The 26,165-nt window shown below is 37.2% G+C and overlaps 1 protein-coding gene across 1 annotated transcript in view; it reads left to right on the forward strand.

Annotated features, from left to right (window-relative positions):
- Window positions 1-26,165, forward strand: part of TNKS (tankyrase) — a 170,876-nt gene that overhangs the window by 22,726 nt on the left and 121,985 nt on the right. Inside the window, exon 3 of the mRNA XM_003797665.3 lies at window positions 24,291-24,386. Coding sequence (XP_003797713.1) covers window positions 24,291-24,386 — 96 coding nt within the window. The remainder of the gene's footprint in view (window positions 1-24,290; window positions 24,387-26,165) is intronic.

The raw sequence follows: 26,165 nt of genomic DNA on the forward strand, positions 1-26,165 counted from the left end.
GCTGGATTCGAACCCGCCACCTTAGGTGTACGTGGCTGGCGCCCTAGCCGCTTGAGCCACAGGCGCCGAGCCTCTTGAATCTTTGTGGAATTCCCACCACCTTCACACTGTGTACATGTGTGCCATGTTCCCATCTCTCCTTTTGCCTTGTGATTTTCAAGGATGAAGGAGACAGAGTTTGCTTTGGAGGCCTCTTCTAGGTATCTCAGTAGGGAGGGACAGCTTGCTGGCTCCACAGAGAATAATTTTCTAAAGGTAATTCTAACATATGTGGGATTCTCACTGACTAGAAAATCCCAGGATGTGTTACTTAGTTCGATGTAGACATTTCACATTGTATGTTGAAGCAGTACCCTGAACCCCATAAGTGCATCAATGTATACAAAGTTATGATTTAATAAAAAAAAAAAAATTCGAAACTCTCAATATCTAGACTTGAAGCCCAGGAAGCCAAGAGAAGAAGAATAACCTATTTCAGCCAGGGGATGACTACAGGAATACTCAGAATACATGTCGAGGATTGCTGAAGGGGTCAGATAAATAACTGAGTACAAAATAAATAAATAAAAATATCCCTCAGGGAAACTGAAGTGTATTGTGTAGAAGAGTCTTCTGAGGCCAAAACAATCCTTATTTTTTTCAGAGTAAAAATTTCAGTAGAGAGCTTGGTGCGGTGGCTCATGCCTGTAATCTCCAGCACTGTGGGAGGCTGAGGCAGGAGGATTGCTTGAGCTCAGGAGTTTGAGACTGTCTGAGTGAGAGTGAGACCCCAACTCATGAAAAAAAATTGAAAAACCTAGCTGGGCACAGCACCAAGTGCCTATAATCCCAGTGGCTTCTGGAGGCTGAGACAGCAGGATTCCCACAGCCCGAGTCTGAGGTTGCGGTGAGCTATGACGCCATTGCACCCTGTTCAGGGCATAGGGTGGGACTCTGTCTCAACAAAAAACAACAACAACAACAAAAAATTCAGTAGTCAAATTAAAGAAAGACCATATTAGTAGCCTGCAAGATCCTATGTGAGAAATAACTCCAAATATAGAGAAAAATATTAACATATGGAAGTCATGAAGAAAAAAGTAAATAAATGATTTCCAGGAAAGTCAACATTGTTTTAAAATGGTTAGGGTTCCAAATGGGCAGAGAGAGAGACAAGAAAAAAAGAATGAAAGATTTCAGTAATAATTAAACACACGATAAGCAAGAAAAACCCTCTTGAGATTGAAAAGACTCAAGGAGTTCCATGTTCAATTGATGAGAAAAAGTTACATTCTTGAAGTTTTCTGGGAAGAAAGAATAAGTTACCGACAGAGGGAGAAAAACAGGCGAGGGTCTTTTCATTTGCAATGTTGAAAGCTTGAAGACAGTGGAACACTTTCTACAAGACTAAGGAAAGAAGATGAGACTAATTTCCTTGATAAAGAGCAGTTAGTTCTTTGGCTTTTTTGGGAGTAAGAAAGGCTGAATAGAGCAAGTGGCATTATATTAAAGAAACAAAGCAGCCACTTCATTTCTCTCTCTTTCTGTGTATTTTCACACAATTCTTGGTTTCATTTATCTTATAAGCAGAGACTAAGGGGATTCTTACTGAATAGCTTACTGGAGAACTCAAAATTCAAACTGCTACTTAAAAATCTAATAATTGGGACTTGAAAAGAAAATGACTTCATTTTCTGGGCTCGATGGCATTATGTGGTAATAGTTGGAGTCAGAGAGATCTGGGTCCTTGAGTGAGTGAGGTACCTCTTTCAGTATTAAAATGGGGGTGATAACTATGTGTCATGTAATTGGTAAGAGGATTAAATGAGGTACTACAGTGAAGTACTTTTATACAGTATCTGTATATAGTATAATATCTGTACAGAGTATGTTTAGTATTGGCAACTGCTCTTATTATGTTATTAACATAACATGATTTATTTTTCTTTTGAATGACATTATATTGTTTTAGTTTTATATTTACTGAAAATGCAAGAAAATTAGAGAGCTGATGGTATTTTCTAAAAAGTCTTTACTCAAATTGGCTTATTAGGGGAGATTAGGCTGACTATCTAAAGATAGTACCATTTAATACCATAATTAAGGTTGGTTATCTGAACAGACTAATGAAAGCAATTAGCTGTCATTCTCATTTTTCCAATCCCAATTTAGAACTTCATTGAATTATTTAATCAGTAATAGGATTTCTGCTAGCTTTCCCCCCTTTATTTACACTTTAGGAATTCTTTGTTGTAAAATTATATTTGATCCGCAAAAAAGTAAAAGACAGGCCTTACCTTGTGATCATTTAACTAGATAAAACTCAAATTTATTCAAACAAATGTAAGATATTAACCCAGAGGAGATCCTGGTTCAGAAAAAAGTTAAAGCAGCCGGAATTACAGGATAGAGTTCTTATAATTTTAGGTGGGAAATAACCCAGTTGATTGACTAGTTAAATTATTGGCTGTTAAAATATAAAGTTGTCAGCAATAGGAAAGATTTTGCTCATAAGAGTAGCTGAGACCACTGTGGTCACTGTGAAATAGGAGGAGGGGACTTGGCGACTCCTCTTGGATCTCCTACTACTCTCGGGAGCACTTTGACTTGCGACAGATTATGGGACAAATTATCCTCAGTGCCTTATTCACTTTGTTTATTAAATAGAAATAATAGGACTGTTTTATTAATTTTTACCTTGCTGGAGTTTTTGTTATAGAGATAAAGTTATAATTGCATCCTTAAAACATTTTCTGTTTATAAAAAGTGATATGCTGTATGTAGTAGGCAAAATAATGGTCCTCCAAAGATATTCACATCATAGTTCCCAGCATCTGGGACTATGTTACTTTACTTGACAAACGGCTGCTAATTAGTGAACCTTGAGATGGGAATATTATCATGGATTATATGGGTGGGCCTGGAGTAATTCCAAGGGTTCTTAAAAGTAGAAGAGGGAGACAGAGGAAGGTCCGAGGGAGGCAGAGGAAAGTCAGATGGATGCAGTGTTAGAGGGATTCAACCCACCATTGCTGGCTTTGAAAAGAAAGGGTGCCTAGAGCCAAGGACTGCAGACACCTAGATGGTGGAAAAAGCAAGGAAGTTGGTTTTCCCCAAAGTCACCAGTGGAATGTAGCCCTGCTGCCACCTTGATTTTAGAAATTAGGCTCTCAAAGCTGTAAGATAATAAATTTTTGGTGTGGTGGTGTTTTATACCATTAGATTTGTGATAATGTATTACAGTAGCAATAGAAAATTAATATGTTATAGAAACATCTTACATTAGCTTATCAATTTCTTTGGATTCAACATCTTCTGAAAAGAGTAGTCGGATATTTTTCAATGTAATCAAAACTGTGCTTTGGGTGGGTATTGTTTAAAATTTCTGTCACTTAAGATAAGTAACAATTTATACTGGTAAATAGAGAAGAATAGTACTTAATATAATTATATAAAAAGAAAATAATTAGTGGACTCTTGTCAGTACTTAAATTATGGTTTTGAAGTATTTTGAGATTTGGGTTAAATTATGTGAGAAATTCTAAAATAAAAGATTTTTGTATTAGGTGTCTGGAGCCCTTGTTCTTAAACGGTTGTTTACTTAGATTGAACATTTTCTTTGTTGTCCTCAGGTGCTACATAATTAAATTTGAAGAACATTATGTAGCTTGACAACAAAATTGTTTCTTTTATTTAAAAATGGGAATTTTATTGTTTGCAGTGTGAGGCATAATTAAACATTTAGTTCGAACTGAAGACTAACTGGGGCCTTAAGATTCCATTCTTTTCTGGCTGAAAATCAGTATCACCTTGGACAGATCTGTAAGAGCTGGGCTTCTGTTGAATCTGTATTGAACAGAGTCAAGATTTATTATGTGAGTGCTTTGAGCACATTCAAACTCTGATGAGCTGTTTGTTCTAGCCTTTTTTCTGTGACCAAGAAAACAAAGAAAGTGATATTGAAATTCCACTGCCTCGTTTCACGTTAGACTCCAAAGCAGCTTATCCAGAGTGTGAGAGGGGTGGGTTAATGCGAATGGGGAAAAGATGACAGTATTCAGTATGTCATTGATACCGCTGTGGTAGAGAATTAAATGCATGGCAAACTGTATTGATATGGGAATTTGTCCTGTTGGTGTTTGTAACTGAACATGCAGAATTATTTTCCTGCTCTCATGGAATCTTTTGACATGAGAAAACATTCTGTAGCCAGTGACTTTACTATATGGAAGTCATGAAGCCTGTATGAAAGGGTAATCTACTTTGTATTGAATGAGTTTAATTAGAAGCACTAGAAGCAGATAGAATTCCTGGGTCTTGGGTGGCGAGTAGGGTCAGCTAGACTAGGAGGGTCTGAAACCAGGCAGTGGAGTTAGCTAATGAATGTGATTATTTACACTAGAGAACCCGTGAGATGGTCAGATAAATTTTGAAGTTATAGTAGAACACTGCATGTAAACTTGGAGGCAGAAATTCCCCGTTCAAGAGAACCATGAATTGAAAAGTGGAGAACCAAGCCAACTCCGGGGCTTCAGCAGCAGGGTTGGGTGAACCTTCTCATTATATTAAAGTTGATGTGTCTTGGTTTCATGTTCACTCCAGTTTTCAAACCTGAGACAGAAAGAATCTGATACTTCACCTTGAGTCAGATGTTGACTCCTTATGACTCATCTTTGGTCTCAGATAAGTTTCTTAGAATGGACTTAGCCCTCGGGGCCCCCACTGTAGGTAGGTGCTGTTACTAGAGGGGTGTCCATAACCCACGTATTAGGGTGAGCCTGGCAGTAGGTGGAAGTACAGATGAGCTTGATTTTGATTTTGGATCCCTTCAAAAATTGATTGATGTTAGTGTAGGGGTGAGGGGAAACTCATCCTTTCCCCTGAAAGTTCCCTGAAAAATGAACTCACAATTAAGGCAGATTAATAAGGAAAAAGATTTATTTACCATGTATGCACAGGGGAGAAATCAGAGTGATAACCCAGTTTTCCAAGGGAGTTCAGATATCTTTATACAGGCCTTTCAGAGGGGCGAGGGGAAATTTAGGAGCTTAGGGTGATGAATGGTTGCTAGGGAGGTTGCTAGGGTGGATTAATGGACGGGGTAGAAATAAATTGACTTGTAGCTTAACCTGGGAGACAGGTATTTATGACTGAAATGATTTGGGCCATGTTCACCTACATTCTTTCTTGACCCTTATTCCTGAAATATTTTGAGATTACAGAAATGGGAAAGGGGAGTCAGCTGTCCCCTTTGTCCTCTGATCAGGTCAGTCCACTTTATGCAGACAGGGAGGGCTTCCTCCAGTGTTTCTGGCCCTTGAATGGCCTTCAATTCAAGATATTCTTTATACTAGGGGCTCATATTTTAGGGTAAAATTTCCTTAGCTCCTTCATTAGCATTCTTTGAGCCATCTCCTTATGCCTTATAAGGACACCTTAATACTATTTCTGGGAGAAGTATTCTTAGAATACTTCGGCTGCCTCTAAACACTTCTGAGTTTATTGTGTGTGCATGTCCTGCGCCCCCCCCCCGCCATCTTCCCTGTTCACAAGTAGGCTCCATTGTCCCAGTGGACATTGTTTACAAAATACAAGTTAAAAGATAAAATCATATGGTGACAGCAGAGCATTTTAAACTAGCATGGGGTTCTGTGCAACTGCATAGTCTGTATGCCTATGACCCTGGCTCTCGTTAGATTGCACTACTCACGTGTTTAAAAGTATTTTTCAGAATTCTAATTACACTTAGATTACATCCAAACTCTTTGTCAGGGCCCGACTTGGCCTGGCTCCTATCTGCATCCTGGACTTCCGCCTTGTTTTTTCCCTTTTCTCTCTGCTTTCCAGCTATACTGGCCTTTTTGTCTCTGGAATGCACCAAGCTTGTTCCTTCATCAAAAACTCGTTTTCTTTTGCCTAGGGCACTCTTTCCCCAGACTTTCACTTACAGTGTTAATTCCTCAGAGTTGTTCCCTGGTAAAGCTGTCATAATTTCTTGCTCTGCCCTGCCTGTCAAGTTAGTCGAATTTTACTGTGTTTCATTTTACATCCGAGCACTATTACCTGAAATGATATGTTTAATCATACATTTATTTATTTGTTTGCTATCATCTAGATATTCTTCCCAGCTCTGTCACTGAAAAGACTGACTTTGTGCCTTCTCTGTGCAGAATCACATTGTGTTTTTAATTGCATTTCCCTGATGAGTAGGATGTCGAGTGTCTTTCAGGCTTCTTGGCCATTTGCATATATTCTTTGGAAAAATGTCTATTCATATCTTTGTTCATTTTTAAATTGGGTTGTCTTTTTGTTACTGAGTTTTAAGGTTTTGCTATATATTCTAGATAGAAGTTGAGTACTAGATAAATTGTACTTTTTTCTTCTCTTCTGTATGTTGTTTTTCACTTTGTTGGTAGTGTCCTTCCAATTACAGAAGCTTTAAACTTTGGTGATTGATTAATGGATAACATTAAAGTCTGCTTTTGCCTTTGTTGCATGCGCTTTGGTGTCACATCTGAGAATCCATCTCTGAACCCTGGGTCATGAAGATTTAACCCTGTTTCCTTCTTAGAGTTTTAGGTTTTTGTACATTTGGAATTAACATTTGTATATGATGTGTGGGGAAGGGATCCAACTCACTCTTTTGCATGTGGCTATCTGGTTTCCCCATTCATAGTACTTTATGATATTTTTATTTCTGTAACCTTGGTAGTAATATGCCCCTGTCTTATGTGTGATTCTAGTTATTTGAGTCTTCCTTTTTTTCTGGTTCCAATAAGCTGGAGGTTTATAAGTTTATATTATGTGTTGTATGGTATTTCACACACATGGTTATATTATTTGTTGTATGGTATTTCATCATATGGATGTAGCACAATTGGTGTCTCTTGGGCTTGTTTCCAGTATGTGACCATTAGGGAGAGGGCTGCTGGGAACGTCGGTATGTGTGTCTTGGTGTGAACGTGTTGTTTCTTTTCTCTTGGCTGGATCCATAGGAGTGGGGGTGCTGGATGGAGTGGTAAGTGTAGGTTGGATTGTAAGAAAAGCTGCATTTGCTTGATGCCTGAACACATTGAGTATATTTTCATGTACTTACTAGATATTTATTTATATTCCCTTTGTAAAGTGTTCAGATCCTTTGACTTTTTTGGAGGTGCGTTCTTACTGAATGGTAGGAATGAATTCTTTGTGCTAATGGCCGTGGGTCTTTGCTGGTTAGAGGCAGTGTGAATGGTTTCTCCCAGACCGTGCTTTGGCTTTCATTTTCTTAGTGGTGTCTTTATATAAGCAAAGGTTTTTAATTTTGGTGAAATCCAATTTATTAATTAAAATAGGAACAGTATCTGGTGTTTTATCAGCATTGAAATAGTAAGGTAAGATTTTTCTTTTCAGCAATTATCCTTAGGGTAAAAATATTGATAGGAAGTAAGATTATAGTTTTAATTACATGCCAGAAATGCAGGAAAGCAGTTTTTGGTTTGAGGGTCACTTTTTCAGATGCTTGTTTCAGAGAGTACCTTGTTTAGGATACATTTTTTAAAAATTGAAGTGAAAGAATTAGCTATTTCATATGAAAAATTGAATATGTTACGTGACTAATTTTTTAAGAGTTAACAATAAAAGGCATATATAGACCTTCTTTAATTCAAAAGTAATTATTTAAAATATGCATAGGTTTTTTCTGAGATAACATTGTTTGCCCCTGCTGTTTAGAAATAGATTTATAAAATGTAGGGAAATAGGTTATTTTTATTAGCTTGTTGCCTTAAATCTTTCCAGAAATAAAAACTCATTAATTCCTAATGTTTAAAATCTTTTTTGGTTTATGCTTTTCTTTACTGTGTTCTGTTAGCATTGTGAACGTTATCTGATTTTCTAGGATTGCAGGACCCAGATGTTCTTTGAGCTGTTTCTTCATGTTACTGGCTTTGGTAGAATTCTCATAGCTTTTCATATCCCCAATATGAAGAGATAGGAAATATGAACCATTAAAGTATCACAGACTGGTCTTTCTAGTTCTGGTATAGTCTAAACCTCTAGTTCTTGTTGGCATCTAGAAGTAGAATAGTCTTCTGTCTACTGAATCTCTTGTAAATTGACCACTCAAGGGACGATAGCAAACTGGTCAGCTTATGGAACTAGGTCTACTGTACTCATATATACACGTGTGCGTGTCAAGTCTATGAAAATTAGGGCAACTTACGGAGGTGGTCAACAGTGGAAGTTGTACTGTATTTCCTTTCCAGTACAAACACAGGACCAGTTACCGGTCTCTGAAATTGAATCAGGTAAAGCGTGAACTTAAGCGTGTTCCAGATTGGTTGGTGCCTTGTTGGATGCTCCCGTAGTGTTATGTTTAGACCTTACTTGGTTCATCTTGCCTGGTAAATTGTTAGTTCTCTGTGGAGAAAAATGGAAAAAATTAACAGTGATCTTGTTCACTCTTGTACTGTCATTGCTTATCCCTAGTGTCTAATCATATACTCAGGAAATGTGTATGAAATGACAAAGCATTTCACAAGAAGAGGGCTGGTTCTGGCTTTTTTACATTCATCTGCATTATATAGATAAGGAAGCTGAGTAATTTTGTACTTCTTGATTGTGTGGTATTTTAGGATCCTTTATTTTAGAGTAATTGAATTTGCAGTATGTCAGACCCGCATGTACATATATAAATATAAAATACGTTTTAAAGTCAGATATAAATGTTTAGATTATCTGCCATGTTTATTCTTCATTAGGATGAGTAATTGAATGTTGATGCTCACCAGGTATTAACTTGTGGTTATAATGGGTTTTCTATAAGATTGGGTAGCCAGATATTTTTTTCTTATTACTTAAAGGTTAACCCTCTCAGCAGCTGAGTAGTTGAGAGAGGGAGGGAGGAGAAAGAATACAGTGAAGGTGATGGTAAATTTATCAAAAATTGCTGTGGCTAGATGATGCTTAATATTATGAAGAGTTTTCCCTGGTGGCCACTCAAAGTATTTAGCCCGGTAATTTCACTAGTACTTGTATTCTGTGCATGAGGCAGCTGGTTCAGATTACCTACCATTTTACCTGTGAAGGAAGAAGAAAGTGGTTACTTTGTCGGAGTTTGTGATGCTGATACAAGTGTAATAAAATGCCATCTGTAATGCTGCCAATGTCTTCTTGATTGAGACCTGAAGGTTCTCTCCACTTAGTAGGATTTACTTAAGAATACATTTTAAGCATAAACAATTTCTTTCTGTAAGTTTGGCACATTCTTTCTTATTCTTTTCAGTATAACTTTTTAAACCATTTAGTATTTTGGGGATTTAAAGTGGAAAATTATCTTTATCTAGCTTTAGCAAGAACAAAATATAAGAAACAAAAATCTTCATCTGTCTACTAAAATTAAAACCAAGTTTTTATATAACTCTGAAAGTAATATCCCTCTCATGATTTCCTCATAACTTTATTTTGGGTATTTACTATATTTAGTAAAGAGATATATTTATTGAAGATAGTAAGATATATTTACTTCCCCATACAAACTCCGTTTTAGTTTAAGTTATCTGATTACTTCCATGCTAACTGTCCTTGGATGAAGTTAATGTCCTGAAACTTAAGAGTGGCATGGGACTGAGGGTAAGGAAGAGGAGGGCAGAATCAGTGTTGGACTGTTTCTGGTACATTCTTATCTCCTGTTAGGTTAATATACTATTTTGAAGGTTGACAACTTTCTGGTTTCTTTGTTAACTGTACTGTTAGAATTATTAGATGTTTATTAAAGAAAAATTAGAAAATATACTGCTGATAACAACTGTCATACCTTGTTTTCTGTTTTTTTTGTTTTTTGTTTTTGAGATAGGATGTCATTATGTTGCCCTCGGTAGAGTGCTGTGGCATCAGTCACAGCTCATAGCAACCTCAAACTCTTGGACGTAAGTGAATCTCTTGCCTCAGCCTCCCAGTAGCTGGGACTGTAGACGCCCGCCATAATGCCTGGCTATTTGTTTGTTATTGTTGTTTAGCAGACCCTGGCTGGGTTTGAGCCCACCAGCCCTGATGCATGTGGGAGGTACTCTAACCATTGAGCTACAGGCGCTGAGCCTTTTTTTTTTTTTTAATTTAAAGAGACAAGTTCTCACTCTGTTACCAAGGCTGGGGTGCATTGTCATGATCATAGCACATTGCGGCCTCAAACTCCTGGGCTTAAGTCATCCTCCCACTTCAGCCTCCTGAGTGCACACCACCATTGTAATTTTTAGTAGGGATGGGGTCTCACCATGTTGTCCTGGCTAGTCTTGAATTCCTGGCCTCCACCATCCCTCCCACCACAGCTGCCCACAGTGCTGGGATTGCAGGGTGAGCCACATGCTTCGCCATCGTTTTCTATCTACTTGGACCTATGTGGTTCAATATGGAAACCATTAAATTAAAATTAATTACAATTAAAAAAATTGAAAGCTTAATTTCTCAGCTGTGGTAGTCATATTTCAAGTGCTTGGTAGCCATATCTGGCTGTTGTTCATCATATTGGAAAGCGCAGATATAGAAATTTCCAGTTCTGTTGCTGTAGAGCTGCAGGCAGTTCTATTAGGAATGCCGTTAGACCCGGTGAACCTGTAGTCACAATCCATTTCACATAAAAATGACCATTTCTTCATGCTATTTTGTTTTCTCATTTTTTTACTTTATATGCTGTGAACATTTTTCATTATCATTTTTTTTTACATAATCTCATTTATATAAGAGAATTGTATAATTCAAGAATTACATAGTAATAACCATTTTTTAAAATCAGGTACATGTTTTAGGGTTATTTCTTCTTCTTCTTTTTTTTTTTAACCATTTTACAAATGATGCTAGAGAATATCCTTTTCATGAACTGTATGTATAAACCCTAATTACTTTAGGAAAAAGTTCTGGAAAGCCTGAGCTTCTTAATAAAGACCGAAGACGTTTTAGCGTTGGCGACCTGCACTGGGGCTGTTGACTTAGTCTGTCACATTATCTGTCTGTCAGCCACAGTCGAGCAGTTTTAAGTACTGCATTCATGATGTTTTTGAAAAGCAGATGCAAGGATTCTGGTTGGGATGAGACAGGGTGTTTGTTGTTTTCTGTTATGTGCCAAGAGCTAAGCTAGGTTTATGTATATTGTCACATTTAATTATAACAGCAATTCTCTGAGTTAGTGTTTTATGAAAGAGAAAATTGAGATTGACAGTGGTGAAGTAACTTGCCCACGGTCAGATGGTTACTAAATGCAGAGCAGTATTCTAAACCTATGTTTGTCTGATTCCTGGGACAATACTTTCTTTCAGGCATTACTTTCTAGGGTTTTCAGGTAGAAAGAGGTGTACTGTATTATAATCATTCTTATATGAATTCCAGTGCCTGCCTTAGCTTGTAATAAATTGTGTTTTGTGTAAGCAGATAATGCTCATTTTGCAAATGTATTGGGTCATGGTTTAACTTTATTCATTGCAAAAAGATATAATTGATCTTGGATATAAAAATCTGCTGTATAGCCTGGACAACATAGCAAGAGCCTGCTCTACAAAATTTTTAAAATTAGCCAGGAGTGGTGGTATGCAGATGTAGTCCCAGCAGTAGGCTGAGGTGGGAAGATAAATTGAGCCCAGGAGTTGGGGATTATAGTGAACTATGATCACACTATTGCACTCCAGCCTGGGAGGCAGAGTTAGACCCTGTCTCTTAAAACAAACAAACAACAAACAACCTATATATACATCTAGAATAATTTATATCCAGTTTTCTGCAGATGACATGTGCCTTTAAGGAAGAATCTTGATTTTCTGTATGTATAAGAAAACTTGACAAATAGGAGTGAAATTTAATTGGAAGATTCATTTTTTGTTATCAGAAAATGTCTTGCTGTAATTTGACCGTCAAGACTAAAGGAGGCGCCATTTAACTCATTAAATCACAAATAGAAGTATCATGTAAATTCAGTAACATTTGATTTACTTGGATTCATTTTTAAGTGAGTAAGTAAATATTTATTTTACTATCTCTAAAGAATTATATACATATGCTCATAAAGAGCATAAAGAATTATATACATATGCTCATTTGTTTTGTCCTCCTCGTAACTCTGGGAAGTAGGTACTGTATTATTATCTCCTGGTTTACAGATGAGGAAGTGGAAGCACACAGCAGACGAGTAGCTCCCTAACATCCCAGAAGGAGGTGGTGGCAGAATGGGATTCTACCCCATGCAGTCTGGCTTCAGAGGCCAGGCCCTTAACTGTAGCTGTGTTTGTAAACTTAACCATAGAATGTTGCTGTTAGTAAATGAAGCAGACCCAGTAGAGAACTTGATTTTTTTCTTAATGAAATGCAGTGTTATTTTTTCCTACTGAGGTAGATAGAAAAAAAGTTATAAATGGGAATCTGTGTAACAAGGCACATAACGATGTAGTTCAGTGAGGCGAAGTAAATAATTTATCATAAATATGCTACTCAGATGTTGACACGATTCTGAATTTCTGGTCACTTTTATATAAAAGGAAAAGACTTTTAAAAACAACTAAAACTCGGATGGTGCCTGTGGCTCAAAGGAGTAGGGTGCCAGCCCCATATACCAGAGGTGGTGGGTTCAAACTGGCCCCCGCCAAAAACTGCCAAAAAAAAAAAATCAGCTAAAACTCTGCAATTTTGCAACATAGAAAATCACTAGACTACTTGGTTTGTTTCTACACTCAGATTGTAAATTAATAGATTTATTTTACACTTGTCTGTTTACTTAGTAGGAAGAAACAGAGTAGCACTGTTCAATAGAAATATGCCAGGTACATATGTAATTTAAAATTTCTTCTTAGCTGGGCATTGTGGTGAGCACCTGTAGTCCCAGCTACTCAGGAGGCTGAGGCAAAAGAATTGCCTAAGCCCAAGAGCTGGAGGTTGCAGTGAGCTGTGACAGCACTCTACTGAGGACGACAAAATGAGACTCTGTCTCTAAAAAAAAATAATAATAAAAAAAAATAAAATTTCTTCTAAGCTACATTAAAAAGGAACAGGTATTGCCAATTTAATAATGTTTTTTAACCCAATGTATCCCAAGTATTATTTCAACATACTATAATGTATATAAAACATATTAGTGAGTTTTTTGTATTTTTCAACTAAGTTTCTGAAATATATCTTTTTTTTCCTTTTTTTTTGCAGTTTTTGCCAGGGGCTGGGCTTGAACCTGCCACCCCCAGTGTATGGGGCCATATATGGGGCTGGTGCCTTACTCCTTGAGCCACAGGTGCCGCCCTTTTTTTTTTTTTTTTGCAGTTTTTGGCTGGGGCTGGGTTTGAACCTGCCACGTCCGGCATATGGGGCCAGCCTCTACACCTTTGAGCCACAGGCACTGCCTAAAATTGATATATATTTTATACTAAAAGCACATCTCAGTTCCAACAAAGTTTTCATGATTAATACTTGATTTGGATTTCATAAAATTTGTACTTGAAAAAGTAGATTTATATACTTAAGGTGTTGGAAACATATTAAATATTTCCCAGTAACTGAATCAGCTCTCAATTTCTACATTTAAATGAACTAAAATTAAATATAATGAAGAATTCAGTTTGGGCTGTGCCTGTGGCTCAAAGGAGTAGGGTGCCGGCCCCATATGCCAGAGGTGGCGGGTTTAAACCCAGCCCCAGCCAAAAAAGAATTCAGCTCATCAGTTTGTCCAGGCACATTTCAAGGATGCAGTACTTACCTATGGCTAGCAGGTACCATGTTGGACAGTGCAGCTCTAGAGAATATTGGAAAATTATTAATTGTATGACTACAGAGACTAGGCTAAGACCACACACCTATTACTTCAAAACTTTTCTCCTAAAACCCATTAGTCTTCCCTATTCATTACATTAGATACTCAGTAATGCTGTAATTATCTTTAGTTATCTTTTAAGTATCTTTCAGTTACCTTTTAATTAAAAATTGTACTTCAGGGAAGCACCTGTGGCTCAAAGGAGTAGGACACAAGCCCCATATGCTGGAGGTGGCAGGTTCAGGCCCAGCCCCGGCCAAAAACTGCAACAACAACAAAAAAATTATACTTCAAAACAAAAAGTGGCTAGATTATAACTGCAAAAATAAATTTTTGTTTGTTTCCTTTTGAGTAAATACCTAAAACTAAATAAATATGTATGCTGGGACATATGGTAGTGTAAATTTAAGTTAACACAGTTCCTATTATATCTGTATTATTATTCTGATACTATACTCCCTTGACTACTATAGTTGTATAAGTTTGAAATTAGGTAGTGTGAGTCCTTTAACTTTTCAGTTCTACAATTCATTTCTACAGTTTCCCACTTGATTCTCAATATCTCTATTGTTCACTTTTTAAGGCCATAGTTTGACTATATTTTCTTTAATTCTTTGAACCCATTATATTTATAATTGCCATTTTAAGGTCTTTGCTTAGTGCAGTGTCTGGGCCATCTGGGATATGATTTCTAGTGGCTGCTTTTTTTCTTCCTTGACTCACTCACATTTTACTTTTTCTTTATATACTATTATTTAATTTTTTCTTCAATAGTGGACATTGTAATAACTGATGTTTATTTTTATTTGTCTCTTGTGAAGAATTTTTATTCTTGTTTTAACAGATTATTTAATTGCAAGTTCAAAATCACCATAAACTTGTGGAAGTTTGGTTTTAAGCTCTGTTTTAAGATATGTGGAAAGCCCAACTGTTTCCCATGTTTCTTTAACATAGTTTGACTCAGTCTCCAGACTGTCTCCTCTGCAGTCCTTGCTGAAGCTTAGTTTTAGGTTTTATTAGTATGTGTCTGGACTAGGGCTTATTTGGGGGCAGAAACTCTCAAAATATTTGGCCTCTTTGCATTGTTGGGCATTTCCAAGAGCTTATGTAGGTCATATATACCATAAGGTATGAAACCATAAAAATTCTGAAAGAGGATGTAGGAAATACTCTTCAAGACATCAACCCAGGCAAAGAATTTGTAACTGAGACACCAAAGGCAAATATAGGAATAACAAAAATAAACAAATGAAACTTAATTGAATTAAGAGCTTTCTGTACAGCGAAGGGAATAATCAGCAGAGTAAAGAGATAACCTACAGAATGGGAGAGAATATTTGCAGTCTATATGTTCAATATCTGGAATCTACAAGAACTCAAAACAATTAAGCAGGAAAAAAAAATCCGTTAAAAAGTGGGGAAAAGACATGTTTAGACATCAAAATTAAGAACTTTAAGAAGTTATTTTAGGCCGGGCACAATAGCTTACTGTTTTGTCCTAGTACTCTGGAGGCCAAGGCTGAGGATTGCCTAAGGCCGAAAGTTCAAGACCAGCCTATGTATCATAATAAGATCCTAAAATTAGCCAGGGATGGTGGCTTAGTATTTCCAGCTACTCAAGAGGATCACTTGAGCCAAGGAGTTGGAGGTTACAGTTAGCTGTGATCATCTCATTGCATTCCTGCCTGGGTGATAGAGAGAGATCTTGTCTCAAAAAAAAAAAAAAAATTCATTTAGCAAGTAACAAATTCACTGCATGTTAGCATAAATAACAGTTTTATGAAAAATTACTTTATTTTCCAAACCAAAAAATAGTGACAAGATTAGAATCATTTTACATTCACAGAGATGTTAATAATCTGACTTAATCAAGGCAGCTAATTGTTATATCTGCTTCTGTGAACAATGTGGTCTAATAAGTGTTTTGGATTGAAGTATATGAAGAAGATTCAAGTTTATAGTTGTAAAAAGTGTATGTTAATAACCTTTTCAGGGGTGGCGTCTGTGGCATAGTGGGTTGGGTGCCGGCCCCATATACTGAGGGTGGCGGGTTCAAGCCCAACCCGGCCAAACTGCAACAAAAAAATATCTGGGCTTTGTGGTGGGTGCCTGTAGTCCCAGCTACCTGGGAGGCCGAGGCAAGAGAATCGCCTAAGCCCAGGAGTTGGAGATTGTTGTGAGCTGTGATACCAAGGCACTCTACCTAGGGCGATAAAGTGAGACTCTGTCTCTACAAAAAAATCAAAAACCTTTTCAAATAGTTGTGGATATTCTTAGATATCACATCCAAACTTGACAAATGGTCTGTAGTTTCTTAATGGTTAATGCAGTGTGGAATCTGAAACCATGTCAGAAAACTCTTTATGCTCTATAACATCACAATCCATCGGTCATCTTGCTTGTTTAAAGGATCTTGTACCCATCTATGATTTTGTAGTAATTTCCATTACTCATTTCAAAAATACCTGTTCACTGAGTTGACCTAACTTGTTGACATATTTTATTATATAAAAAGTGTTGGTTTTACATCAATGTCAGCAGTAAAGCCTGTGAATTTGGAAGCTCTTTATGAGTAGTTACTAATTCTTCACAATTTAATGAAATTAATAATTTTTACTGCTGTATTGAGGACATTCTAATGTGAAGCTGTTTTCACTTTTTTTTATCTACAAATGCCTGGTAGTGAAGAATGTAGTATTACTGATACATTTGTGTGGCACTTCCTTGACTGTGCAAAGTCACCACCAGTTTTATCCTCTGTTGTTTTATACTGTGTACCAACAGTGCAAATGTTAATATAGTGAAACAAGAAAATAATATCTTAAGATTATTATGAAAATAGTTTTTTGACCTTGTAGATCCCCAACTCTCTGCTCTAGGGCACGGTGCTTATTCATAACTAAGGTTGACTCTGAGTTGCACAGGCAGGTTAACAAGGTGTTTTGAGTTTCTCTTCATTTTCTTAAGACCAGAATTCCAATTTCTCTGAGCACTACTCTCTCCGCACCTCTTGGCCTCTCCTAATTCTATTAAGCTCTCAGTCTGTAGCAGCTTCTCTCTAATAAGCCCAGCCCACAGCCCTGTTGTCACCAGGCACCCCTCCTGGTGCCTGGTCTCTGCACAGGCCTTTCTTCTTCAGTCTCTCCCCCTGCAAATTCCAGCCGGTTCTTCTGCCCTGAATTTGGATTTCTGTCTTCTCAGCTCAGCATGACTACCATGCTGTGTTTTGACTCCATGTGTGTGTGTGTGGTTGGCAAATTGTCCTAGGCCAGGGTTAGGTGATTATAATACCCGCGTTGTGAGTGTCCCTTCTTTCAAAGATGACAGTTTTGCATTGCTGTGTACTACAGCCTACAGTTAATTGCTTTATTTGCTTTGTCCAGTTTTGTAATTGTTCACATCAGAGAGGGAGGCCTAGTCTGGTACCAGTTACTTCATTATGGCTGGAAACCAAACCAAAGTCTTCATTTTTAATTTTAGTTACTATATTTTTATTTCTAAACATTCTGTTTGGTTCTTTTGTTTTACCTTATTACTTTTTTTATAGTTTCCTCTTTTTTAGATCTTTTAGCTTGTCTTTTGTTAAATATAATCGTGATTCTTTTTATAATGTGTGTCTGATATCTAAAGTTTTTTATGGGGTTATTTTTATATTGTCTTCCTGCTAGATATAGCTTTTGCATTTTAGATTACCTGTGTGGCTGGTCATCTTGGCTATATGCTGGGCCTTTTACTATGTATTTATTTATGGGAGTTACTGCCAATCTAGGACTCCCTTAAGTCAAATTCAAGGCTTGAAATGGCCTACCAGCGGTGTCCAATCTTTTTAAATTTTCTGTTGCACACTGGAGAGTAAGAGTTATCCTGGGCCACATATTAATACACAAACAGTAATCAAAGCAAAAGAAATGGTCTGTGCATACTTATTGCAATATCCAACACCACAGGTAAGCAAAACAGCCCTCAAGTAGTCTGTATGTGGCCTGGGGACCACAGGTTGGACACCCCTGGTAGATGCTTAAGTTTCCAACCAGAGCTATAATTCTGTATTAGGACTATTTTACTCTGCCTTATTCTCACCCTGAGTTATAAGCCTTATTTATTGTCTAGGGAATGTCCTTGTTAAAATCCTTACTTTCGGGGGGCTCTGGGCTTTTACCGCTATTCTCTTTGCCCCTGGAGTCATTGAAAAGATGGTTACATTTTTCTGGGTCACTGGTTACCTTCAGAACAGTGACAGCTTCCTTACATGTTTACCCCTGGATTCCTTTTGCTCTTTAGTTTTCAGCTGGTAATTCTTTAACTGTCTCATTAGCTCGGAGATGATTTTAGGAAGTTGTATTCTTGTTTTTGTTTTAAATCTAGTTTTGTTCATTGTTTACAGCCTAAAGGATGGTTTCAGTAAACTAGTTTGCTATAACAGAAAAGTAGAAAATTGTGTCATTTAAATTCTAATTTAAATTCAGTAGTAAGCCATAATACTGTACAGGAAAGTCCTGGTTACTTGAATTTTTATGGTTATTGTTATTGGCAAGCTACTCTTTATGGTTAAAAAAATACATTAGCTTGGCTACTTTTATTCCATAATAAGTATATTTTGACTGAAAAGATAAATGAACTATAAAATATCTATATTATATAATATGTGCAGTATTATATAGTAGGGTAACTTATGTCATTTACTATATAAGATACCATTGTAATATTGTAAATATTACAAATAAATATTTCTAAATATTATAAATATTCTATAGGCAAGATTATTGAGTATGTATTAACTCTAAAATATACCATATATTTCATTTTTAAAAAGTTTGTCACTTAAATCTCATGGGTATTAGTGGTAATCCTATATGTTGACAGTTGTCATAAAGTTAGTTAAAATTTGGTCCTTTGATGTTTTTCTGTAAGATTAAAAATTGTGTTTGCTTAAAATATCTAAGGAACTTGGTCCTTTATGTGATTCAGTTTTAGAAACTCAATCTAATAGATGAATAATATCTCTGTATTCTTAAAGATTTAGATGCTTATAAATGCTTATTTTAACATTCATGTAACTGCTTTAAAAATTACTTGGGTGCTCATTGTGACGAACAATTTTAGACTCTTAATGCAGCTCTAAACTTACATAAACAAAATTCACAATATTTTAATAGTATGATTTTTATCATTTAAAGTGAAAACTTACTAAAACACTCTTCCATAACCTTCCTTGCTACATTTTTAGTTTGGAAAATTCACATTGTTTCTATTTCTTCTGTCGTCTTAAATCAGTTAATAATGTCCGTAGTTCAATACAATTTATCTTAATAGTATTTTGTATGTTTCTGAGAATTTGACAGAATGAGGCTTTATATAAATGTAGACATTTTCTTTTTATTTGCAAGAATTAAAATGATGCACATGCTTAAATTTAATAGTTTTGAGGAATGAAATTAAAGAACATGGCCAAAGTTATGCCTTTTGCATTTGGCTGTCTGGAACTGAATACTTGCACCAGAAATAGGAAAATCATGTGTCCTCCTTGCTATAGTTCATTTGAAAATGACACGTTGAATTTTGTGATCCTGCCTTAGTTTTAACTATCTGTTGTTATGTCAGCTGCTATCCCTCTTCCCTCACAAGGCAATAGAGTTGAGATGCACCAGTAGAACAACTAGAAACAACCAAGTCTCTGGGATTTGAGATTTGATCACGTCCCAGGGTTAAAGATAACTACATGCCTAGGAAGATTCATGAATGGCTATACTACTCTTGCATTTATGCACTAGTGATAGCCATGTTAAGTTTTCTCTTTTTTCTTTCAAACTTTACTTTGTATATTGTTTTTGTATTTCAAGAACTTTGCTTTAGATGTTTGTGCTACTTTTTAAGAAGAATTTGTGCCATCTATCAGTGCATATTGATTTTACAAGATGAATTTCTAAATGTATTATGTATTAATTGTCACATTTTATTATTCTTTTTGATGGCTTAGAACTTTGAAGATGTTTCAGTTGTAAAGTTTTGAAGCATTCAGAATTGAGAGTCTTAGCTACCACCACTTTTAAGTACAGTCTGGCATTCTTGAAAGCTGTTGTTACCTTTGCCCCCTGTATGTGCCATTATCTGATATTAGGAAATTGTCCCACACAAATCCCATAGAGAATAACAATGCGATGCTCCAGACCTTGTTGTTGTTGTTTTGAAGACAGAGTTTCACTTTGTTGCCCTCAGTAAAATGCTGTGGTGTCATAGCTTATAGCAACCTCAAACTCTTGGGCTCAAGCAATCTTCTTGCCTGAGCCTTCCAAGTAGCTAGGACTATAGGCACCCACCACGATGTCTGGCTATTTTTAGTAGAAATGGGGTCTCGCTTTTGCTCAGGCTGGTCTCACATCTGAGCTCTAGCAGTTCGCCTGCCTTAGCCTCCTAGAGTGCTGGGATTACAGGTGTGAGCCTGCTCACCCGGCTCTAGCACTAGACATTTGAAAGCACATTTAGAATGAAGTTCAATTTGAGAAATTGCTTTAGGAGTAGATTGGAACATTTTAGTAAAATATACCCAACAACTTTCAACGATTATGGCCTCAACATTTAGTCCTGTTTTCTTTGTTAAATTGTTAAGGTAAATGAGAATTTTTTGTGTTTTCCACTTTGATTTGGAAAGTGGGGGAGGAAAGGTTTCTATTTGAAGCAACTCTTTTTTTTTTTGTTGTTTGTTTTCTTAACATTTTAGATCCTAAGGCTCCGGTCTTTAGCTGTAACTCTTAACAGCATTGTCAGACATTTGGGACCTTATCCTAGGTATCTAGAGACCACGTCTGGTTCAGTCCTTTCCTCTATAGGCCTGGGAACTGAGGCCCAGAGAATTTTTTGTGTGCCCTAGTTCATTGCTTCTCATATTTTCTGTGGTAGAGAATCCGTGTTTTTTTTTTTTTTTTTTACCCAGTGCATGACAGACCAATAATTTGTACAACATAAATAAAATGAAGTACTGGAAAAGGTAATTTTAAAATGACAGGGATAGTTTTAAATGCTTACCCTCAATTTCTGTGTCTATCTCAGTGTGGATGAATTACAAAGAGTTCTGGAATCAGAACTTTGTATACCGTCTTTGTATAGTATAGACCACACGTGTATAGCACTGCCTAAGGTTAGGGTTCAGCAAATTATAGCCCACAGGCCAAAACTAGCCTAACTCCTGTTTTTATATGGCAAGCTAAGAATTGTTTTTATAATTTTAATGGTGTTTTTGAAATCAAAAAAGAATCATATTTTGTGACATGAAAATTATATAAAATTTAAATTACAAAGTCCTTAAGATTTTATTGGAACATAGCTGTGCTGTACTGTCTGTGGCTGCTTTTGCACTATAGCACTATAATCCAGGCAGGGATAAGTGCTACTAGTTGACCACTGAATAACGTGGAGGGTTGGTGTCACTAACCCTTTGCCTAGTCCAAAATCCACATATTTTTTTTCTTTTTTTGGAGACAGAATCTCATTCAGTCACCCTGGGTAGAGTGCCAAGACATCATCATAGCTCACAGCAACCCCAAATTCTTGGGCTCAAGTGGTCCTCTTTCCTCCCAAGTAGATGGGGTCATAGGTGTGCAACTCCATACCAGGCTAGTTTTTCTGTTTTTAGTAGAGACGGGGGTCTCACTCTTGCTCAGACTGGTCTTAAACTCTTGACCTCAAGTAATCTACTCTCTTGGTCTCCCAGAGTGCTAGAATTACAGGCGTGAGCCACCATGCTCAGTCCACATGTCACTTTTGACTTTCCCTACTGTTGACTAGCCTACTGTTGACTAGAGGTCTTACCAACAACATAAATAGTGCATCACGTATTTTGCATGTTATATACTATATTCTTACAGTAAGGTGAGTTGGAGAAAAGATTATTAAGAAAATCATAAGGAAGAAAAATATATATACCGTTCATTAAGTGGAAGAGAATCATTGTAAAGGTCTTCATCCTTGTCATCTTGAGTAGGCTGAAGAGGAGGAGGAAGAGGAAGGGTTGTTTTTGGCTGTCTCAGAGGTGGCAGAGACAGGCACACTTTGTGTAACTTTTACTGCGAAAACTCCACATACACATGGGCCCACGCAGTTCAAACCTATGCTGTTCAAAGGTCAACTTTGGTTGAGACAGAGGCCATATAATCCACAAAGCCTACAATATGACCTGGCCCTTTACAGAAAAAGTTGGCTGACCTTTACTCTAGAACAAAGCATGGAATTAGTGGTTATTGGTAGAGCTGAAAGTACTAACGGGGTCTGCATTTTAAACTGCCCTTTAAATGTTATCACTAGCTGGTGGGGAATGGTCAGGCTGCCTGCTCAGCACCTTTGCTTACTTGTTATAATTTAATCTTCCTATCAATCTTGTAACCTTTTATAAAAAAAATTAGGTAAGTTTAGACTCCTGCAGGTCTAATTGCAGACACCTTCTAACAATCTTACGTTTACTGAGTTTTTTTTTTTGTTTCAATGGTTAAATATTTTCAAATAGAGCTTTCTGCTCCGCCTGTGGTTGAGAAGTTCAGCTGTTTCTGTCCTGTTTCTGTGTTACTCTGCAACAAATATGTTTGTGTGTCCAGTGAAAGTGAGATGTGACCCCAACATGCTTTAGAATACAAATTTCCAGTAAAAAGTTTACTACCTTTGATGTCACCTAAGACAAAATTGCAACTAAACTGTAATGGCAGATTTCAATTGCAAAATAGAAAAATATAATGGGTAAAATACTGACTGCAAGAAGGATTGAGATTTTAGGTAGATTTTAGAGGAATAGTCAGGCTTTTAGTTACGTTGCCTCATCACTCATTAAAAACTACAAAACATGAAAGGTCCCATCATGTAATTGTCAAATTCAGATAAATAAAAACATTCCGTTACTTCTTACTGGTCCTGAAGTTCCTGAAGTATGCAATTAAAAAGGCAGTGCCTGTCCCATATACTGAAGGTGGTGGGTTTGAACCTGGCCTTGGCCAAACTGCAACAACAACAAAACAATAGCTGGGCACTGTGGCGGGCTCCTGTAGTCCCAGCTACTTAGGAGGCTGAGGCAAGAGAATCGCCCAGCCCAGTTGTTGGAGGTTGCTGTCTGTGAGCTGTGTGATGCCACGGCACTCCACTGAGGGCCACAAAATGAGACTCTGTCTCTACAAAAAAAAAAAAAAAAAAAGCTTTGCTTTCCTTGGGAGCCTTTATTTCTTTTGTTTTCCTCCCCTCTGCATGCGATCTACCAGCAACTAAATAAAGATAGTTGATTTGATATGTGAGTCTGCCTTATGATAAAAACCCTTTACAAGCCACATTTCTTCCTGGAATGAAAAAAAAAAAGTCTTTGTACGATCTCACTGCATCCTCTCAAGCCATAGCTAGTTTTTATTATCCCAAGGCTGAAACTACCCAAGATCTAAAGAGTCACAAACACGCACCTTCCTAGCAGCTGTGTCCTAATTCTGTTTAAGGCTATTGTTTGTTCATTATAACGAAGCCATTGATTTCGTGGCTTCCATATTAAAGGAAGAGAAAGAACTTTGTAAACAGCAGGGCTTATTCTTTATATATATGAGACTTGCCTTGCAAATATTTCTAAAAAATTATGTGCTTTTGTCTGGAACTATTAATGAAAATTTGGAGATCAGTGGCTCATAATTTGTAATTGAATTATATTTATTTCAACAACTTTTTAATGTGTTTATTAGTTTGTTATTTGGGTAGGATTATAGCAACAATCTCTTCCCCTCACGTTGCTCACCACTACACACTGGATCTAGCTGAGGAATATTTGGGGTTAACATTGTATTTGGATTTTATTTAGACAGTGATTCTATTTGTAGGAGCCTCCATGTTTAAGAATTCTCCGTGGCTACTTTTTTTTACCCAGGACAGCATGTGTTAAATTCATTCCTTAGCATATATGATAGTGACTGAGTTTCTGTTTCTAAAAATTTTTGATGGAAAGAATTACTGTAGAAGGTAGTTCTTCCTTGTGGCTTCACTCCGGGAGACCAGAGTCGCATGCATTACTGTCTGCTAAACTTCTTGGCAGCCAGCCAGTATGTTATGGTGAGTTTCATAGGTAGGTGGTGAGCCACTAAAAGGCTTGCACAGTATTACAACTACTCTAAGGGGAGGAAGCACTTGGAAATTCAGCAGTAAAGCAGCAGCAGCAACAAGCACCCACACGGTAGTAAAGCCAGGGCAGGTTCGCGGTTAGCGTATTTCACAGTGGGAGCACAGAGCTTCCCATCCTGCTGCCTGAAGGAGGCAAACCCAAACTGTGCATTGCCAGGGTTTTCTAGTGTCATGTTTATGCCGTTGAGTCATGTGACAGCATTGTACCCTAAGTTGCCAACTCCGCTTTACTCTAGAGGGACCCTTTGCTGCAGAGCTCTCCTCTTTCTTTTTCTTCCTTTCTTTTCATCTTTATTTTTTCTTGAAAGAGAAAAAAACTGTGCAATGTATGTTTATGCCTACACCATGCCGAGGCGACCCTTAGCAGTAAATAACCTCTGTATCCCCGAGGTAAGATACTGTTTCTGCTTTCCCTGCACAGTGCTGCTGCAGCACGGAGCTGATCCCAACATCCGGAACACCGATGGGAAATCAGCCCTGGACCTGGCAGATCCCTCAGCAAAAGCTGTCCTCACAGGTAAGAAGACAGAGCTGCCGAATTGTTTTAGCTGTGCGACTCCTGGCTTGATTTTCTAAGATTTTTAGGTGCTGAGTTTTTCTTGCCACTGATGAAGCTAAACAAATAAATATGCCACTGTCTACTACTTTATTCATTTGCTGCCTGTGTCATTCACTGCTACGCTATCACAAGCACAAGCAGCGAGATTGCTTATTCTCCTTACGGCAGCATTCAGTTAGAACATGTGTCATTCACTCAGATTTTAGTCATTTCATGGTTTAGATCATCATTTTTCTGCACATCCTCTCAGTTGTTTGCTTTTAAGACCTTTAACTGTTGAGCAAGCCAGGGCGTTTGTATTGCTGTAAAAGTAGTTGTGATCGGAAAGACAACCTGCTGCCTTATTCCTTGGATGGGTAATTAAATAAAATTCACTGCTGCTTCTCCCTCGCTGCCCGTTTATCCTTTCATCGTATGTTTCCCTTTTGCCTTGATAGCCGAGGTATTTTTAACTGAGGCATGGATTCTCTTTTTACTTCAGTTAAAGTTAATGTGTGGCTTCTGTATGAATTTTGCTAAAGCAAAAGCCCAGAGCCAGCAGACAGGGAATGCTAGACTAGAAAGGATCTCTCATAACAATGTACAAAATAATGCTCTCGGTTACATGATCTCGAGCGACTGTGTGCATTGATCTTCATTCTCCAAATGCTGCATTGGATCTATTTTTGTTTTTATTCTCGGCATCGGAATCCTGCTGCCCTTGCCCTCTTTTACTTAACTGCCCTTTGTAATTTGGAGCTTCAGTCACTGCAGTGCTAGCAGTATTGTTTCAGGTTGTGTGAAATTAAATGACTTTTAACTACCTTTTCAATTTGCCTCTGGGTTTGAAGAAAATTAATCTTTTGTTCTTGTTTAAGTTCAGAATCCATGCTGTGCATTTTTAGCAAAGATATTGAAGTGAATGGAAAACATTTCTGTACAGAAACCTTTCAAAATGTATGGAATTTTGCTTAATTACTCTGCAAAGAAAGATAACCTCCCACTGTGCTAAAATTAATATAATTACTGCTAAATCAGAGTGGTATGATTTCTCTCAATTAATGAAAGGTTAGTATATTCAGTTGCTGAATCAAGATAACAAACACTAGAGAAATAAAGCTATTTACTTCCGTGTACATTAGAAGAAATTTAATATAAATATACAGTTTTAAATAATGAAATTAAAATACATAGCTCAGGCCTGATTAGCCTGCAGTGTTTCAGTGTCTTAGCAGAGCCCTGGGCAACAGCCGCAGCTTTACAGCGGTCTCTGACCAATGGAGAAATACAGCGCCCAGAAACAGTGTTGTAAGTGCTGAGCAAGGCTGCCTCTGTATCTCAGCGTCCTCCCCCTGACCTTTCTTCCCCTCTAACGCTCAGCACCTGCCTTGTCCATTTGTTACGCTGCTTTTAGATCCACTTTCACTTCTCTAAAAGAAAAAGTTTAAATACCAGTCACTAACATCTCCTGATTTGTAATAAATTTCAGAGGAGATGATATTAGATGCTATTAGTTTGGAAAAGAACTTTGGCAAAATCGTTCATGGAGGCTGAGGATTCCGGGAGGACAGATACAGTATCTATTAAACTTGATTTGTAAGCTATCTCGCACTGTACTTTGCTTAGATCGGAAGATAATAAGTTCTTCTTGGTCATAATGCTGATTTCATTAATTTTCTTTTCACGAATATCTACTTTTTTGGAAATGACATACAACTTCTCAGATATGATTTAAAAGAAAATCAAACCTAGATAGTG

The sequence above is a fragment of the Otolemur garnettii genome, unplaced genomic scaffold, assembly GCF_000181295.1.
Source record: "Otolemur garnettii isolate 467f Iridium unplaced genomic scaffold, OtoGar3 scaffold00121, whole genome shotgun sequence".
Classification (NCBI taxonomy): domain Eukaryota; kingdom Metazoa; phylum Chordata; class Mammalia; order Primates; family Galagidae; genus Otolemur; species Otolemur garnettii.